This window comes from Monodon monoceros, unplaced genomic scaffold (assembly GCF_005190385.1).
Source record: "Monodon monoceros isolate NGI ecotype Baffin Bay Population unplaced genomic scaffold, NGI_Narwhal_1 Super_Scaffold_1, whole genome shotgun sequence".
In the NCBI taxonomy this organism is placed as follows: domain Eukaryota; kingdom Metazoa; phylum Chordata; class Mammalia; order Artiodactyla; family Monodontidae; genus Monodon; species Monodon monoceros.
In genome coordinates this window covers 48,541,829-48,561,568 of record NW_021703765.1, presented here as the reverse complement: position 1 = coordinate 48,561,568, position 19,740 = coordinate 48,541,829, and the positions used below count along the sequence as shown (strand labels likewise).

The 19,740-nt window shown below is 47.4% G+C and overlaps 1 protein-coding gene, 1 long non-coding RNA gene and 1 pseudogene across 3 annotated transcripts in view; 1 reads left to right on the top strand and 2 right to left on the bottom strand.

Annotated features, from left to right (window-relative positions):
- Positions 1–16,297, bottom strand: part of LOC114894967 — a 91,349-nt gene extending 75,052 nt beyond the window's left edge. Inside the window, exon 1 of the long non-coding RNA XR_003793363.1 lies at positions 16,139–16,297. This is a non-coding gene — a long non-coding RNA (uncharacterized LOC114894967). The remainder of the gene's footprint in view (positions 1–16,138) is intronic.
- Positions 2,415–2,995, bottom strand: LOC114894959 (annotated as a pseudogene).
- Positions 16,298–17,130: 833 nt separating the features above from the next.
- CABLES1 (Cdk5 and Abl enzyme substrate 1) overlaps positions 17,131–19,740 on the top strand; it is a 106,035-nt gene continuing 103,425 nt past the window's right edge. The window contains exon 1 of one of the 2 annotated variants that reach the window (XM_029222161.1): positions 17,131–18,064. In XM_029222161.1, coding sequence (XP_029077994.1) covers positions 17,187–18,064 — 878 coding nt within the window. In that variant the 5' untranslated portion in view covers positions 17,131–17,186. The remainder of the gene's footprint in view (positions 18,065–19,740) is intronic. The other variant, XM_029222172.1, reaches the window with a different exon arrangement.

Below are 19,740 nucleotides of genomic sequence, written 5' to 3'. Positions count from 1 at the left end.
CAGGCAGCAAGAAATATGTAATTAGAAACACTTCCCAAGGAAATTATAGTGACAAGTGAAGGCTTGAGGATTTCCGCGGGAGCCTGGAGCTGCAGTTGTTCATTATAGGTACTTGGGAGGCTCAGCTGCCCTGCTGAAAACCGTGTCTAATTGCTGTGCGGCTGGATGCAGGCATGGAGGACAGCCCAGAGCCAGGAATTGTGTCTATGGCAACACGACGCTCCATTTTTAAACTTTTCATTGCGCAAGAAGAAATTGCTTAGGTTTTTTTTTTTTTTTCTCTTTTGCTCCCTCCCCATTTCAGAGTTTGTACCAGCAGGGATTACCCTCCAGGTCTAACATTTCCTGGTAGCTAATGCTAGCTGGGTTAAGTGCCTTTTGCTTTACCTCTAGCGTTAGCAGCTCCAGCCGGTCATTAATTACTGCACCAGGAAGCATTTTCCAATCAAATTATTGTTTAATCAAAACAAAAGAAAATGAATGCTTGTTGCTGTCAACAATTATCAACTCTCCCTAAGAGTCTACAGGGGAATACTGGAGGTTTTACACTTATGGAGAAGTGTCCCTCTGGGAGGGAGGGTCAGTTAAGAAGGCCTTTGTCTAGATACAGTGAAGTTGCCTAAAGTACAGTTGAGAATGCTTCACTGTGGGCGGAGAGGAAGCTGACCCCCAGGCAGGAAGACCCAGGAAGCTTATACACGCACCGTCCTGGGTCCCCAGTCATTCTGCTTTGTTAGTGTCCATATGACCTTGCTATTAGGCTAAATGCCCCAAATGCTTCTATGAGAGTGTCTGAGGGGAAAGATTGCTTTCCGGAGCAGTGAATAAGTGAAATCCACCTGCACTATAACAGCCACACTTCCTGAGTGCAGACAGCGTGCCCTGTGGCTTACAAACACGAGTTAGTGACCCTCGTAATTCCCCCCCACCCCTAGTACATCATTATCCCCGTTTCACAGATGGGAAGACTAAGACTCAGACAGGTTAACCTGGCCAAGATCCACAACAGCCTGGTAAACAGCAGAGCCCACACTTGATTCGTAGTCGTGCCATCAGCACCTTCCCTCTTTATTTGCTTTTAAATTTTTATTTGCGCTAAAATACACGTAACGTAAAATCTACCACCTTCACCATTTTTAACTGCAGTACAGTGGCATTACGTGCATTCACGCTGTTGGGCAGCATCACCATCATCCATCTCTAGAACTCTCTTCATCTTGCAAAACTGAAACTCTGTCCCCATTCAACAATAACTCCCCATCCCCCCTCTCCCCAGCCCCTGGCAACCACCATTCCACTTTCTGTCTCTCTGAATTTGACTTCTCTAAAGAGTGGAATCAGACAGTATGTCTTTTTGTGACGGGCTTATTTCACTTAGCATGATGTCTTCAAGTTTCATCCATGTTGTCCCATGTGCCTGAACTTCCTTCCTTTCTAAGGCTGAATAATATTCCACTGTATGTATGTAACACATTTTTTTTTTGTCCCTGCCCCCATGGAAGGACACTTAGGTTGCCTCCACCTTTTGGCTATTGTGAATATGCTGCTGTGTTTAACTCCTAACCACTAAGATACATAGAGACTTGGAGAATGAGTCTTAAAGGAAGGCGCACCGCCATGGGCGTGCCTGACACGCCCCAACCTGAGCAGATCAGCCAAGTACCAGGTGGCCCATCACCCACTGGAGAAGGCACCACCTCACTGGCAGGGGAAAGCGATGCACAAGGCCAAAACATCCCACACGTTGGCCAATTGGAGAGCCACAGCTCCATGCTGGCACACCCAATGCCAGTGTGTTTCCCTGAGCCTTAGATTCTGGGGAAAACAAGGTTCTTCAAATCCAAACTGCTCAGTCCAGACTTGACTGCGGGATTCCCCACCTGGACGGAGCGTGCCCTGGGACTCCACTGGCGCACCCGCCAACCCCTGCCAACTTCTCCACTCGGTGGTTCTGAGGGTGGCTAGGGGTGAGCTGTGTTCCCTCCTGAGGTTACCACCCTAAGGTTTTTGGAAATGTGAGGAGCATTTCTGGTTGTCATAACGATCTGTCTGGGGGACACTACTGACATTTAACATGTGGAGCCAGGGACAAGAGGCGCCCTGCCATGTGTGAGGCAGTCACCCACAACAAAGAATTGTCCTGCATCGTGAATCACTTCCAAACGTCTCATTAAAACGTATCTTGTAAGCAAAAAACCTCATTATAATCATCTGGGCCTAAAACCTAATTACGTTTTGCAAATGAACACAGAGTAATTCTGCATGGTTTTTATATGCACCCGATTTTCCAGGAACGCAACTACTGAGTACATTGAGGGCGACTGTATTTTTTTTTATATTGGAACTTTCCTGAGAGTTGTTCACCATTTTGGAAAATCATGGCAATGCCACTCCTAGTATTTTTTTTTTTTGCCTTTTTTTTTTTTTTTTTTTGTAGCATTTATTCCTGGGCCATAAGTTTCTGTTTCTTCAGTTTCTTCTGGGATATCTTTGTCTTCTGTGCAACCTCCTCTTCGGGTTTAGGAATCATCTGTTCTTTTTCAGGAAGGATCATCTTAGTGTGGCAGGGAGAGCTCATGTATGGGTTGATCTGACCATGAGCTCTGTAAGTCCTGCATGGCATCTCGGGTGCTTTGCTCACCTGGATATGCTTAATGACCCGAGAATCTACATCTAAGCCCTTAAGTTCAGCATTACTCTCTGCATTTTTGAGCATGTGCAGTAAAAGTTCAGCACTTTTTTTGGGCTACCGACCCTGTGTCCAGCCCCGCTCTTTGGCCTGGGCACACCTACCAACTCCACCATTGTAAAGACAGACTGGTACACATTGCTTCTGTAAAGTCACATCCTTCAGATACGTGGTGGCTTTTCAGATATGCATACCCTGAATGGCCTGGGCAGTTTCACGAGTGCTCTTAAAGTGAACACGAAGATCTGAGCCTCTTGATTTGCATGATTCTGTGGGGTTTTCTGGGTCAAGTGAATAGTGAACCATTTTTAGAGATCACCTCAGACCGCTTATCCAAAAAGGACTCCTAGCTTTTGAGTTGCAAAAGATATATATAACTTTATCAATTTTATTTGAATTGCCACATTCAAAGTCCACTTTAGAGGCAACCCCCCTCCACAGGAGCGGTCTATGTCGCCACTCACTGCCGCCCCCCACCCCCGTCTTCAGGTATAGTCCTGCCCCAGCATTTACGGGTTGAAATACATATTCTGTTTTTATACACTTCTATTCTTTTATTTCTTCTTTTACACCCAGGACATTATATTACTTATATTTTTAAACATTTTGTGTGTTGGTCGATTATGTTAGACCACAAATCCTGATGCAAACCTCTTGGGGGCCAGATGTGTTTCAGAATTCAGAATTCTCCAGACTTTAAGTACTAAAAGTAGTATGGTGCACCTACAATATGTTATATAACCCCTCAGCAGGGTCTAGAACAGCATCCTGTCATCGATCACACATATTTCTACAGTAAAACGTATATACGGACACATAAGAGTGCGATGAATTACGTCTACGTGTAGCTTCCGATCAGCTCAGGGCAGGTTTTGTTGACAAAATTTAAAAAACCGATTTAGGATTTTCGAAGCGTTTTGGATTCTGGATAAGCGATCGTGGCCGTCTGTTTCGTGGCTCTCACTCGGCAATAATATAATGAAGGGGGTGGTTTAAGAACGAGGTGCTGGATTTGATAGGCTGCGAGCATCTCACAGTCAGTCTTTGGAGGGGTGTGTGAGGGTCCACCTGAGGGCCTCCCTTCCCAAAGCCTCCTATGGCTTCAAGTGAATGGGACCTGGTTACTCTCTTTCCTGTCTGTCAGCTTCTGGACCTTTCCCAATTCACTTTGTCAGACAGCCGCCAACACACGTGATGCCCCCATGGTAACTGACAACATTTGATGGCTGCTCCAAGCAGGGCGGATAGGTGTTCTGTGAGCTCCAATCCCTCTACTCTTATGCCCAAAGGTAAGCTGTTCTCTCTGCCTGAAATCCTGCTTTATCCCCCTTGTCCTCCAGGTGAGGGATTCCTTCTTTTTTTTTTTTTTTTTTTTTTTTTTTTTGCCGTACGCGGGCCTTTCACTGTTGTGGCCTTTCCCCTTACGGAGCACCGGCTCCGGACGCGCAGGCTCAGCGGCCATGGCTCACGGGCCCAGCTGCTCTGCGGCATGTGGGATCCTCCCGGACCGGGGCACGAACCCGTGTCCCCTGCACCGGCAGGCGGACTCTCAACCACTGCGCCACCAGGGAAGCCCGAGGGATTCCTTCTTAAAGCCCCAGGTTAGGGACTTCCCTGACGGTCCAGTGGTTAAGGCTCCGTGCTTCCAATGCAGGGGGCACCGGTTCAATCCCTGGTGGGGGAACTAGGATCCCACATGCCCCATGGCATGGCCAAAAAAAATTAAAAATGGAAAAGATAAAGCCCCAGGTTAAATGTCATCTATTTATGGGACTTCCCCAAAGTTTCCCAATGGCATTTGTCACTCCCTCAGGCGAGATTCCCGTTAACTCTTGGTATGTTCATTCATTCCAGAAACATTTTTTTTTGAGTGCTTACTATGTGCCAGGGACTGGGCTAGGCTGAAGAATGTGGACCCTACATGACCTTGGATTTCCAGGTCTCCCAAGGTCCTGATCAGGGCACAAGACACTCAGCAGCCTCTTGTCCTTGCCAGGGGAGCGGAGGTTCCCTCCAGCCCCTCTCCCAGAACAGTTCCGTTCCTGCAGAGACAGGAACTCACTTTTGTAGGGCAGCTACTCAATGTACCAAACACTCTGTAAAGTTCTGTTCTCTTCAGAAAGGGGCCACTTGTTGGTGTGCCCAGCAGACAAAGTCCCAGGATAAATGTGCTGCATCCTTCTAGAATTTTAATTTCACTCAAAGATTTGGGAGGGAGAGTTCATTAGTGTGAGGTAAGTAATGTAAAACATGATTTTTACATTAATCAATAGTGGATATATAACAGCACGGAGCAGAATGCTAAATTAACACACGTTCTTAATTTATTATTTGAAGAGGTAATACATGTTCATGAAGCAAAATTTGCAAAGTATAAAAAAGTTTAGAATGAAAATTTACCCCTCTGTTCTCCAACCACCCAGCTTCACTCCCAGGAGGCAACCACTATGCCCAGATTCTTGGGAATCCTCCAAGAAATCATCTATACACAGTCCAAGTAAGTACCCATGTTGTTGCTGTTTAGTATAATGAGCATAAAATACACACTGCCCTGCATCTTGCTTTTTTCAGATAACACTACATCTTGGAGACCTTTTCATAAATCATAGAGACTTATTTCATTCTTTCAACAGCTGCACAGTTTTTCATTGTATGGATGTGCCAGAATTTGTTCACCAGCCCTGTGATGATTATTTCCAGTATTTTCCTACTGCAAACAACACTACAACAAATATAACCCTGAATATTCTTCATGTGTACATGTGTTAGTATATCTGTAGGAGGGATTCCTGGAAGTAGGTCACAGGGCATATTGCACGGTCCACTTGTCCTCTGAAGAGTGCTCCCAATCTACACTACATCAGAGTATCTGTTTCCTGATCCTTTAGCCAACGCACAACGGACAACACAGTGTTCTTAAACTTTCTGACCTTAGCCAGTCTGATGGGTGAAGACTTGTATCTCATTAGAGTTTTTATTTGCTTTTATTAAATTATGAAGGAGGTTGAGTATCTTTCTTTTCTTTTTTTTTTTTTTTAATGTTCAAAAACAGTTGTATTTCTTATTCTGGGAACTGTTTCTTCATATCATTTCTCCATGTTTCTACTAGATTGTTGGCTTTTTTTTCTTATCAACATTTAGAATTTCTTTAAATATTAAGGAAGGGTCCCTTTTGCTATGTGAATTGCAAACATTTCCCTCCAGTATGTTTGTCTTTTGATTAGTTTGGTTCCCTCTGCTCACCCCTCACCTCATTTGTTTTATATATATATATGGTAGCTAAATTTACCTTTGCTTTTATAGCTCCTGGGTTTTAGATCATCTTTAGAAAAGCTTCTCCCCTATCTGAGGTGATTTAAGAAATATTCTCTCGGGCCTCCCTGGTGGCACAGTGGTTGAGAGTCCGCCTGCCGATGCAGGGGACACGGGTTCGTGCCCTGGTCCGGGAAGATCCCACATGCCGCGGAGCGGCTGGGCCCGTGAGCCATGGCCGCTGAGCCTGCGCGTCCGGAGCCTGTGCTCCACAACGGGAGAGGTCACAACAGTGAGAGGCCCGCGTACCGCAAAAAAAAAAAAAAAGAAAAGAAATATTCTCTCATTAATTCTTTCCACGAAAAGTTTATTAAGTCCCGTCTCTGTACCAAGCGCTGCTTTAGGGGATGGAGTTGCAGTGTTGAACAAGGCAGACCACGAGGACATGTTCTTAGTTCTTTTGCTAAGGTCTTTCACACTTTTCCTAACTACTTTTACGATTTCATTTTTTGCATTTAAATCTTTCTTCCATCGGGAATTTAATATGCTGTAGACTGTGAGGGATCTTTTTTTTTTCCCCAGCTGGCAACCCAGTCAATCCCGACATCACTGACTAAATAATTTATCTTATCTTTACTAATTTGAGATGTCAGTTTTATCATATGCTAAATTCCCATAGCCAACACATTTTTATGCTAAAAACAAGACCTCAAATCAATGTCCTGCTTCCAGCTTCACCAAGATACCCCTCAGGCTGTCAGTATCCTTTTTATTTATTTTTATTTTTTGGCTGCACCACGCGGCATGTGGGCTCTCAGTTCCCCCACCAGGGATCAAACCCGCACCCCCTGCAGTGGAAGCGTGGAGTCTTACCCACTGGACCGCCAGGATAGTCCCAGTCTCCTCTTTTTTTGCCTTTAGGAGCACTTGGTGGGAAGTCTGAATATCACCAATGTCTTTTTATCCTCTTTACTCTTCACAGTAGTAACCTCCAAGGTAGAGAGTGTATCTCCATTTCCCAAGCAAGGAAATTAGACCTAGAGATGTTACAGCCCACACACCATCCATCTGCCTCTGGGAGTGAATGCCTGTTAGTTGAGAAGTCCAAGGCCAGCTCCACACAAGCTGTGCTTTCAGTCTTTCTTTGTAAATTTGAAATGGAAACCCGGAGGGTCCAGGCTCTGTAGGTTATAAAGGTTGTAAACTGTCAGAGGCCACATTTCTTGCCCAGTGGACTAGAGGAACAGAATCTGTGGAGGGAGATGATGGCGTCTGAACCAGGCACCAGAGAAGGTTAGGGGGCAAGAAAAGGCAGGCCCACATCCACGGTTCTCTGTGTGCCCAGGCTCCAGCTCTATTCCTGTTTCTGTGTTCCTTGAGACCTTCCTATATCTTTAGATAAATTCTCCTTAAGCTGCTTTCACCTGGGTTTCTGTCACCTACCATCAAAAGATCCTAGAAAATGGCTGAAATGAGCCCAGTCCTGGAATGGTTTGTTTCCAACAGCTTCTCTCGCGTACATCACAAAAGGGGGCCAGGATGCTGTGTCAGCTCTGAATTGTGTCTCAGAGGGCAAATGGAATGTGTAGTTATGGCCAGTGTAGGGGCTCCAGAGACCAGAGTCCTCAGCCATCCACCATGTGAGCCCATCTGTAACCAGACTGGAGGGTTGTGACAGTACAAACACAAAGCCTACTTCTCTTTCCACCTGATAAAGGTGTTATTTAGAAAAATGAGACCTTCTTACTCCTTACTTTCCCCTGGGCCCCTGTGTGATGGTGTAGACCAGGAACTCATGCCAGAACGTAGCCAGCGTCTGACCCTCTCATCTGTTCTCCCCTCCCCCAGGTACTGTTGGTTCTTTCAGGAATTACAGCTGCCCCCCAGGTTGGAAATCTGGAAGCCAGTTTCTCCTCAGTGCCTCGTGCCCTTGACCCTTCTTTTCCATTCTCACTGCCAATTCCAAGTGTTACTGCCTCGGGCCCAAATGGTTGTAATGGAGTCCTAACATTACTGACCCCATGCCTGTGCATGGCCTGAAATGCCCTATCTCACATGTGCACTAGAGTCCAAGTTCAAATATCACCTTCACTGTGGGGCCTCTCTGACCACCTAGGATTCGGCCTCTCCCTGTGACACAGACCTCTACCCTAAGATGTTACAGGAGGAATTATCCAGGGATCAGTTGTGTGACCAGAAGCACGACCCCATGCTTAACTTTTTTGAGCCTCTGTTTCTTCATAGGTCACATAGGATAAATAGCAGGGCTTTGGTGAGAATTCAAGCTAGAAGGTAGAAATGACCATTTCAGGGCTTGCTCATAAAAGGGAACCCACCCTTGTGTCCTTTGCTCTCTTTCTCCAATTTTCACAGCAGACTGTTAACTCTTTGAGGCCTGGGATCTTGCCTTACTGGGTGCCTTGCAGAGAGCGTGGCATAAAGCAGGAGCTCAATGCATGCTGAATGAATAAATACATAAATGGAAGAATGAAGAAAAAGCCCTCTCCGATCTTAAGACTCTCTGTTCAACCCCATGTGCACCTTTGCCAAATTAATACTCCTTCAGTTTGGCTTTCGACACATGTGTCACTTATTGTTGAAAAATCATCTATGGGGACTTCCCTGGCAGTCCAGTGGTTAAGACTCCACGCTTCCACTGCAGGCGGCACAGGTTTGATTTCTGGTCTGGGAACTGAGATCCCACATGCCGCAAGGAGCGGCCAAAAACAAACAAACAAACCAGATGAAACTTTAAAAAAAATTAAAAAATAAAAATCACCTATGGCTCTCTAGTGCCCATAGGTTCAAATTCCTTCCTTCAGATTCAGGGCTCCTTATGATCGGGCCCTACATACTGTTTTTTTGGTGTTATTTCCCATTATTCACTGCTACAGTCCTTTTAATGTAGCTGTTCTGGGACGTCTAGTCATTGCCAGCCACTTCCAAAAAGTCCTTTCCTTTCTTATCCTGTCTTTGCACCTTCATTCATACTTGGTTTCCTTACTAAAAGGCATCTCCTTCTCTCTGCCTAACCACCTCCCACTCATCGGTGGCAGAGAAAGCTAGTTGCTTCCTAATATCCCTAAAGAAATTGAAAAATGTTCCCCAGTAATTCCACCATTTGACATTTGGACATAGTTTCTTCCAAGCTTTATTTCTATGTATTTAAAAAATATTTTTAAAAATATTCATTGGGAAGCAGTTTCTATAGTGACCACCACACACTTATTTCTACTTGCATAAACAAAAAGAAGCAAATAAAAATCACCATAATCCTACTATCCTAGCCAGTGACTTAACCCTCTGGTCACATGTACGCTTTAGGCACATATTAGTATTTAAAACAACAATTCCATTCAGATTTTTCACAAAGTTGAGATATTGTGACCTATCTAGTTTCTACTCTATTTTATTTGGTTAGCATTGTTTCAAAACACATTTTTCATGTCATTAAGAAAGCTTGGTAAACATAATTTTTTAAAAAATAGAAGCACAATATCCCATTGTTTGAGTAAACCATAATTTACTTAGTTTTTCCATTGCTCCACATTTAGGGTTTCTTTTTTCAACTTTCCTTTATTTTAAACAATGCTACGATGAATATTTTTGTGCATAAGTGTTTGACCTTGTTCCTCAATAGCTCCCTAGGATTACTGCAGTAACTACATTTCATGAGTGTTTGCCATGTACCAAGCATTAACTGCAATGTTACTGCACTGAATCCTCATAGCAATGCTACAAAAGGTAGATTATCATTCCCATTTCACAGATGAGAAAACTGAAGCACAAACGGTAACGTGCTCAATGTGCTCAAAACCATGAGAGTGTGACCAAAATCTAACCCGGCCAGTGTGACTCCCAAGCCCACGCTCTCAGGCGTGAACTTTTTTTTTTGCGGTACACGGGCCTCTCACCGTTGTGGCCTCTCCCGTTGCGGAGCACAGGCTTCGGATGCGCAGGCCCAGCGGCCACAGCTCACGGGCCCAGCCGCATCCGCGGCATGTGGGATCCTCCCGGACCGGGGCACGAACCCGCACCCCCTGCGTCGGCAGGCGGACTCCCAACCACCGCGCCACCAGGGAAGCCCTCAGGCGTGAACTTTTTAAGGCTCTTGATACATTTGCCAAATGACTTTCCAGAAAGGTTGTTCCAGTCTACACCAGCAATATAAGAGTGTCCATCATTCTTATTTTTCCTTTTATTCAAGTGATTGGTAGGCATTTGCATTTCAGTTTCTCTGGGCTGCCTCTTCATGTGGTTTGCCCATCTATCAGTGAAGGTTACCACAGACCACTAATTAGCTCAGCTAAACTTCCCAGTGGCGGGCAAAGTGGTGATGTTTCCCCCAGAATCTGGCCACATTCATCCCACTCTGGTGTGAGAGTGACCTAACAAACGCAAACACTATAAAATAACATTTTTATACCGGGAGACATAGAGCCTTCTAGGCCTGTCGATTTGTGCACAGTCTAGAGGAGCTTTCATCTGGAAGCCGGCGCCATATGTAATTTGCATGTTCAGGAAATTACATAATTACATAAGAAGTGCTTTCTTCTTTGTACGTGAGATGCTTATTCATGCGTATCAGTATAATTTCAAAAGAAATAAAACCAGATTAATTTCAGAGAAAATCAAGAGTTTGCTACAATTGAAGTATAAAAGTAACACAATGAAGAAAATTCATTGATTTTTCTTTAAAATGCCAATATCATAAAAATTCTGCAATTGGATTTTGGGTGGCATTATGGGTATGAACAATCCCCTTTTGGAAGACTGAGGCCATCTCAGGGTAGCATCTGAAATGTATTCTTTTTTTTTTAAACACAGTATATTTATTTACTTATTTATTTATTATAAATTTATTTATTTATTTTTGGTTGCGTTGGGTCTTCATTGCTGCTCGCGGGCTTTCTCTAGCTGCGGTGAGCAGGGGCTACTCCTCGTTGTGGTGCGCAGGCTTCTCCTTGCGGTGGCTTCTCTTATTGAGGAGCACGGGCTCTAGGCATGCGGGCTTCAGTAGTTGTGGCACACGGGCTTAGCTGCTCTGCGGCATGTGGGATCTTCCCGGACCAGGGCTCGAACCCATGTCCCCTGCATTGGTAGGCGGATTCTTAACCATTGCTCCCCCAGGGAAGCCCTGAAATGTATTTTTCTTAACACAGTTTTGACGCCACGTTTCTTCCAGGGCAGCTAATGCCTTGGGCAGTGGAACGGGACATCCCCTGCTCACCAGTCTGGCGTGCTTCTCTGGGGTCCCTTGTATACTAGCATCAGCCACCATTCACGAGCACCCACCATGTGTTAGACAGTGGGAGGTGTTCTACACATGCCTTGGTTCTCATCTGCACGGTAACCATGCGAGGTGAACAGGATTTGCTCCAGCCTTGAGATGAAGAAGCCGAGGCCCAGCAGTCACAGGTTAGTGGGAGAGCTCGGAATCTGAAAACCGAACCTGGGCCCATTGGCTGCACCCCTCTGGCAGAGGGCTAGTGGAATGGGCCACTTATTATGAATGGCTATCCCTCCTCCTTCACAATTGGCTGGGCTGCATCCAAGGGAGAATTTTGGTGGATCAGAAGAGTAAATGCATTTGCACGACTGTTTTGGAGATCTGCACTCTAAAGACACTGTGACAGTGACGAAGGGTTACTGGCACTTGTCTCCCCAGACTGACAGCTATCAAAATCCATTCTTGCCCTGAGCTGTTGTCCTTGAAAAATGAGCAACACACACTTACATGACTGTTCATACAGTCCAATGGACATCTTCTATTGCCTACTTTTCTCAGCTTCTCATACAAGTTATAAAAGTCTGAAGGCCCTCCATTACGCTAGGCAGGTACTGTGGCAAAACATCCTTCTTCCTCTTTCCTCCACGTAGTGTGAGGGGTCTGGAGACAAAATGGTCCTGTTTGGGCGGATGACTTAACAATGTCAGGGGCTGCTGGTGCCAGTTACTGAGGGATGGGCAGGTCCTCAGACAGGAAAAGGAGACTTGGAGGATGGGATCATGGCTAGTAGCAGGAATGCCATTTCCTCTGGGCACCTTCTCCTGCGTAGGGAGAGGAGAGTGTCCTAGATGGCCGGTGCTGGGGGGCAAAAGTTGAAATAGTCCCTACTCTAGGAGGTATGCCAGGGGTTGGTTGACCCCTGTGCATATAGCTCTCTCTCTCTCTTTTAAAAATACCTGATATATTTTGGTGAAAATATTTCCATGCCTTTTTCTGCCATTAGCTTGAGGGCTCCAGGGTAGGATCATTGCTACTCACAGAACATAAGCCAGAACAGAGCATGGGATTAGCATTTAGGAAATATTGAGATGAGGACTCTAAGGAAGTCATATTCTGTAAGTTGCTCTATGTGGCTGTCTTACTCATTGAGTTTATTTCTTTGCTAAACATCCCTGAGCTTCTAGTCAAGTCACATTTAAATGTTGTATCGAGTCTCAGATGTCCTGGAGAATTAAGTAAGGAAATTAAGGTATCTGTGCCAAACTGTAAAGGGGGAAACAATATCCCCCCCCCATCGATTTCCCTCCCCTTCTCCCAGGATAACAGAAATGATGATTAAGAGTCCCGACGGGAAGGTGAATTTCAGGGAGAACAGCTGGGGTGTTAACGACTGTCTCTTGGATATTCTCCATTTCTAGTCTTGGAAAATCTAACTTTCATTTGATTAAGGAAAGTAGCAGGTTTCTCATCGGCACTATGCCTATATTTTATGCCTATAAAAATCAGGCAACAGCCTGCACTTTTAGGGAACATGCAACACAATAATCTGTTCTGAACTGGAGCTGACATCTGAAGCTTCTCATGGCCCTACCTGCCTGACAGTAGTGAAAACTACAAAAACCTAGAACCGAAAACATCCTGGCCTTTGTTAGGAGCACCTTCTATATTTTGCATTTTTCTAATAATAGCTACCTAAAGATACTCTGCTAGTTACATCATCATGCTGTCACTAATCCTCACAACTCTGCAAGGTAAAATATTACACTAAACCTATCTTTACAGACGAGGCAACAAACGCAAAAATTTTGTAATTCTCCCAAGCAGGAGGCCCCAAAGGTCATAAGCTTGTAAGGGCCTAAGCTGGCAACAGAACCCCTTGTTATTGCCACTTATGTCAGATGGCTTCTGATATGACTGATATCCACTGTTTTCTCTAAGCTAATTTTCAGACTTCTTGGTCTGCGGAATTATTTTTTTTAAAGGATCAGTGATTACTTGCAGGTTCTTTTTTCTTTTTTTAATTGACTCCCATGTATGTCAATCAAAACAGTTTGTGCATGCAATTACAGTTTTCAGAATGGGTGCTTGGAATGGAGCAATATGAAAAGAAATGGAAAAAAAAAATCAAACCTTGGCAACTGGTTTAGTAAGAATTATACTTCTAAGCTTGCAATCCATGAGGAATTTGCAGAATTTCCTCTTCCCGAACTGAACTTCTTCTTTCCTTCATTTCCCAGGTCAGCTTAAATCCTGGCTCTTGCTTGAGGCCTCCCCTCAAATGAAAAGCTCCTTTTTCACACTATGATAATATGTATAGAGTGTCCCAGTCAGATTGCTCCCTTGATCACTTAATCAGAGTCCGCCTTACCATTTTACTGAAATGTGTCCTGAGCTTTTGGTTTTCACTACTTTCAGTGTCAAGGGCACAAGGGCTAAAGGTTACTCTTCTTTTTATCCCTTTTGTAGCAAGATGGTGCTGTGCACATAGAAGTTGCTCAGTAATACTTGGTCCATGTATAAATAGGTGAAAAATAAGTGAATTTGGAAAAATTCAGGGAGTAAGTAGATTAGGATGGTATAGTAACAAACATTATAAAAAGTACTTTAAAGTTTATAAAATGCTTCTCAAGCAACCTCATTTGTACCTCAGAATAACCCAGACGAAACTGGCTTGGAGAGGTTAAGAAACTTACTCTTGAAACCCAGATCCTCTTCCTCCAAAACTTGTTTTATTTCCATTATAGTTGACTCTTAATTATGAATATGAGATTAAATGTGGAGACAGCCCCCCCACAAAACATCCTCACCAGCAGAGGGCGCAAGAATATGTATGGGTCTTGGAGTAAGATTTGCATACCGGCCCAGCCACTATTTTTTTTAAATATAAATTTAGTTATTTATTTTTGGCTGCGTTGGGTCTTCGTTGCTGTGTGTGGGTTTTCTCTAGTTGCGGCGAGGCGGGGGCTACTCTTCGTTGTGGTGCGCAGGCTTCTCACTGCGGTGGCTTCTCCTGTTGTGGAGCACCAGTTCTAAGCCTGCCGGCTCAGTAGTCGGGGCTCGCGGGTTCTAGAGCACAGGCTCAGTAGTTGTGGCGCACCGGCTTAGTTGCACCGCGGCATGTGGGATCTTCCCGGACCAGGGCTCGAACCCGTGTCCCCTGCATTGACAGGTGGCTTCTTAACCACTGCGCCACCAGGGAAGCCCCTGGCCCAGCCACTTTAAGAGCTAGTGACCTTGGGCAAATCATTTTATTTTTCTGAGCCTCAACTGTAAACTAATGATGATAATCTCCCCTCCCCCCAGCACTGCAGAGTAGTCATAAGGATTAGAAATCTTCTGTGGCTAGAACATAGTAGGTGAACTGTAAATTGTATCTCTCCTGATCCCCGTAAGAAGATCACAGGAGCGGTTTGGAGGTTAAATCGATATTAATTCTTGTTTGATGTTTTAATAAATATTTGAAATTAGTTTGCATATTTGACCCTTACAATAGCTTAAATGGGCAAAGAAATAAATATCGATGAAAAAATTTTAATACCCAACGGTGGCAAGAGTGAGGAAACCAACTGGAACAACTTTTCTGGATAGAAAGCCTTAAAAATATGGTATGTCCTTTGCCCCCAAATCCATTTAACCAAAGAAAATAATATTGGATGGTAGCAAGATTTAGCAAAACAAAGGATGTCATCATCACTCTTTATAAAAGCATAAGAGGAAACAACCTAAATGTTCAATGTAGGGCACAGGCTTAATAATTAATAATCGAACTGAATAATAATAATCTTAATAATCAAACTGAACACCGTGCAGTCATTAAAATGATGCTATAGAAGAATATTCTAAAAGGAAGGATGATCGCAACACAGCAAGCAAAGATCACAAGACACAAACAGCCCCCTTTAACTTTTGTTTAAAAATATACACAGGACAGAAATCAAAATTTCCATAGGAGATGCGATTGTTAGTGAAGCTTTATATTTTTCCTACTTCTCTTTGCTTATCTTACTCTCTAAATGTTCTGCAATAAAAATGTATCACTTTTTTTGATAAAAATAGTTTTTTCTTTTACATGTGCAGAGTTGGTGTGTTTTTTAAACACTGCCTGTCAGCACAACCAGACCAGTGGTCAAGTAAATTAAGTTAGTTGTAATAAAGTAACTTGGAAGTTTCAAGTCGTTAGTTGAAGAGAGTAATTAAAATCCTAATGAAATTACACAGCACTGGTCGCTTAGCTGTGCAGTAAGGCTGCTCTAAATATAGACACTGGGTTCCACTTTCTCAAAAGGCCTAAAAATGGCATAACATAAAAAATGAACAGTTGTTCATGTAAAGGGCCATGTGCCATGTTTGTCCTAAACCACTGTAACCCGAACTCACCCATATCTCATCCTCCAGGCTGGCTGCATGTCTCTGGAAGGGTGTATTTGCTCTACATTACTCAATTTACTTTCTTGAACTTGAAATGGAGTGGAATTTCAATGTACAGTTACCCATTAGCTCCAAGGCTAAATTTAAACCTTTAATTAAATTAATCCCTTGATCTTAAACACATTTCTTCTCCCTCAGGAAAGTGTAGAGGGTTTCTTAGATGTCACAGAACTCAAGTCAGTGTGACAATTGTTCCTACTGCATTTGGTAAGTCACCTGAACCGCACTGGGAAATCTGCAGGCGTTTTCGGATGGCTCATGGTAACCACCCCCCACTCCAACCCCCCCAGGACAGGTATTTGTTGGGCGTGAGGTTGGGGTACAGAATTCTGCCACCCCTCGCAGATCCAGAGCTGCAGCTTGGACAGGTACTCATCTTTACATAAGACATTGCAGGTGCCAGACGGATGTTTATGAAATAAATGACAGAAAGTAGCTGTGCATTTTGTTCCCAGTTTATATGGGAGGAAAAGAGATCATAACCCACAAACATTTGCAAGGTGACACGGGGAAAAGGTTGTGAGGCCATCTTAGCTTACCTTGTTCTTCATGGAAAACGGAGCACGTTTCTGGGTCGAAGTAAAAATTTATGTTGGCCTTTGCTAAGAAAGAGATGAGAAGTGACAGCACCATCAAATGGAGATGTGTCAATTAGTCTGGCCACACGTTTGATGTTCGCTCCTGGGTTCTTACGCATCCTCGGGTATGCATTTAAATCAGGGGCTGCATCCTCAGTCTGCGAATGAATGAGACACAAACTCAACGGTTAGCGACAGCTTTATGGTGGGACTGTCCACATAAGGGGTGTGTAACTATTAATAAGGATGTATTTCTCGGGGCCCAACAGCAGCGCGGGATCCAGTTAACAAGCTCACGGGCCAAATCTCCGCGTCGCTCCAATTAATTGTCCCGCAGACCCACAACTCTCCCGGGACCCACATTGGGTTCTGCTCGCGCCCCCAATTCCCAGTCCAAGCGCTACGAGGAAACGTGCTACCTCCCTCACCTGGGCGCGCGCCCTGGGAGCCACCAACTCTCCCCGCAGTCGGCTCGGACTACCTGGACTGCCCGGCCGGTCCCTCGCCCCGCCACCCGCTTGGCTTTCCCTTCCTCCTCCTCTTCCTCCTCCTCCGGCCCCCCGCCTCCGGCCGCCAGCCTCCGCGGCTGCCGCCTGCGGCTTTGTTTTCCTCCCAGGTTTCATTCTCCACACGTGATACAGTGTTTTTGCAAAGAGCGCTTCGGAGCGCGAGCGCGGGGCGCGCGCACCTATAAATACGGACACCGGGGCCCGAGAGTCGGAGACCGCGGGGTCTGAGAGGGCCCGGGACCGAACCCCCAGGCTGCTGGCGGGCGGGCAGACGGCCAGCGAGCCAGCGAGCCGCGCGCGTGGGCCGGAGCGGCGGCGCCCCCCGCCCGAGCACCGAGGGGCAAGCATGGCCCGCCCGCTGGGGGGCCGGGCCGCCGCGCACGCCGCCCGCGCCCCGCGCCCTGCCCAGCCCGGGTCACCGGCGCTCGCGCCCGCCGCTTAGCACTCGGGCGCCGCTCGCTTCTCGGGGCATCGCGGAAATATCGCCGCAGACCGACACAATGGCGGCGACTGCCGCCACCACGGCCGCCACCGCCGGCAAGGCCGTCCGCAGCAGCAGCAGCAGCGCCGGCACCGTCGCCGCAGGCACCAGAAGATTGCAGCAGCCGCCACAGCAGCAGCCTCAGCCCGCGGCCGCCGCGCCGGCCCAGCCGCCGCCGCCGCAGCCGCCGCTGCCGCCGCCCGAGCCCCCCAGGAAGACGCGCATGGACCCGCGGCGCCGCCAGGCTGCCCTCTCCTTCCTCACCAACATCTCGCTGGACGGACGGCCGCCGCTGCAGGACGAGGAGTGGGCCGGCGGCGAGGAGAGCGGCGCGGCCAAGCCGGGCGCAGGCAGCGCCTGCGGCGCGAGGACGCGGCTCAGCCTGCTCGCCGCCGCCGAGCGGGGCGGTTGCGGCGCGCTCGCCGCGGCGGGCACGGCGGCGGCGTTGGCAGCTGGATCGGGCCCCTGCCATCCGCCGCCCTCGCCGCTGCCGTCCCTCGTTCCCGGCGGCCACGCGACCGTGCTCGGCCCTGGGGCGGCCCGAGGGTTCGCGAGCCCCCTGGGCGCGGGCCGGGCATCGGGGGAGCAATTGCAGCCGCCCCGGCCCGCGCCTCTCGCCGCCTGCGTTCAGCCGCAGCTGCCCGACGGGCCCGGGGGCGCCGGGCAGGAGGAGTTGGAGGAAGACGATGCCTTTACCAGCGTGCACGTGCCGGCGGCCGCCTTCTTGGGCTCCGGGACCCCCGGGAGTGGGAGCGGTAGTCGTGGCCGCCTCAACTCTTTCACTCAGGGAATCCTGCCGATCGCCTTCTCCAGGCAGACCTCGCAGAACTACTGTTCCCTGGAGCAGCCGGGCCAGGGGGTCAGCACCAGCGCCTTCGAGCAGCTGCAGAGGTCCCGGTGAGTATCCAGGACGCCACGCGCGCCTTACCTCGCGTCCCTCCCGGCCCGCTCTCTGCTGCGGGACTCGGTCGCTCCCAATTCCCGCGCCCTGCCGGATCTCTGGGCTTCTGGCGCGAATTCCAAACCACGAGGGCACGCGGAAGAGAGAAAGTCTCTAGGGAGCGTGTGTGTGTTCACACGTGTGTGCACGAGCCCGGCACTCACAGAGCAGAAGCACCATGCTCATGCAGTGGGTCCCGAGTTAGGGCTTGCGGGAGCCCACTAAAAAGCGGCACGAAAACCTCCCACTGCAAGGAGGAGATCACGAGCTTCCAGAAACCCGGTCCGGACCCGGAGAAGCACTCTCCTTGCGCCAGGCAAGACTAGGCGGGGCGCAGAGTTGAGCCGTGGGTCCGGCCGGCGGCTAAGCGGCGCGTGTGAGCCGAACTTGTCGCAGACACGCCGTGAATCCCTCCTGAGAAGTTCTGCCTGCGCTCAAAGTATTCCAGTGTCCCAGGAGAACCTGGCGTTTTCCTTTTGCTTTTCTAAGAAAAGGGAAGTCCTTATGTTCCCTTGAACCAGGCCTTGGTGGTGGGGGACAGGGAGAAAATAGGGCTTGAGGATCCTTTTTTCCATTCCAAGGTGAATTTGCTGAAATTAGTGGAAAGGTGGTTGTGTTCGCTTGCTTAAGTCATCTGCGGGTATCAAGCATCTTAGCAAAACCGTGAAATGTTGGACACTTGCTTATTCAGGAAATGGCTAGAGCTTGTCACTTATGTTCCAGGGACAGTCGGGGAGCTAGGTCTGCATCAGGCAGTGGGACTGGAGGTTGGGAGAGAACAGGAGTGGGGAGCCCCAAGGAAGTGCAGACCTGTTCCCTGGGAGGCTTGTTACTTAGGAAGGCCTCTTAGGCTCCCTATGGCTCAGTTATTTTAACTTCCTGGGGCTTCAGTTTCCCCTTCTGGAATGGGACCTTGCCAACATGTTGCAGGCCTCAAGGTGAGAAGGGGGAACCTTTCCTGTTACAGCCTCTCTCCTGTAATGCTCATCTGAACACTTAGGCTTTTTCTGGCCTAAGTAAGAAGGTGGCCTGTTGGAAAACTTAACTTCCTCCCGCAGTGGACAGACGGGAGAGAACAAGGCAGGCTCCTGCAGAATTTTGTTCTGAGTCTGTTTCTTCCCAAGTGGTGAAATCATGACCCTGCTTGGTATGTAGCATCCTAGCTGAGTGCACATGGGCTGCGGGCAGGGGTGTGGAGCGGCCGAATAGCTTTGTGACTGCATGGATGATTAGTGACGCTGGGCACAGGTGACAGCCTGGGCCTGGCATTTCTTGTCAGAGCATGCCTCTCCCCGTTATTGGGCCAGTGCACAGGAGGGGAGGGGAATCCCTTCCATTCTGGGTGAGTGGTTCGAACTCAGCAGTTTCTGGGCAGCTTGACATCACGCACTGGCTCTTAATGACTCTATAGTTTGAGCGTGAGCCCAGCTTGTCCAGCGGGTCAGGACAGGAGTTGTAATAAACATACATGTTATTCTAAGCCAGTGTGCAAGATTGCCCTGTGTCTCGTAGTAGACAGATGTGTTCCCATGCTCAAAACATCTAGAAACCAAATAACTTCACACTTTGTCTCCAAGAATCTCATTTCAGAGGACACGGAGGATCTTGTGTGTTGACATTTCTGATCCAAAAA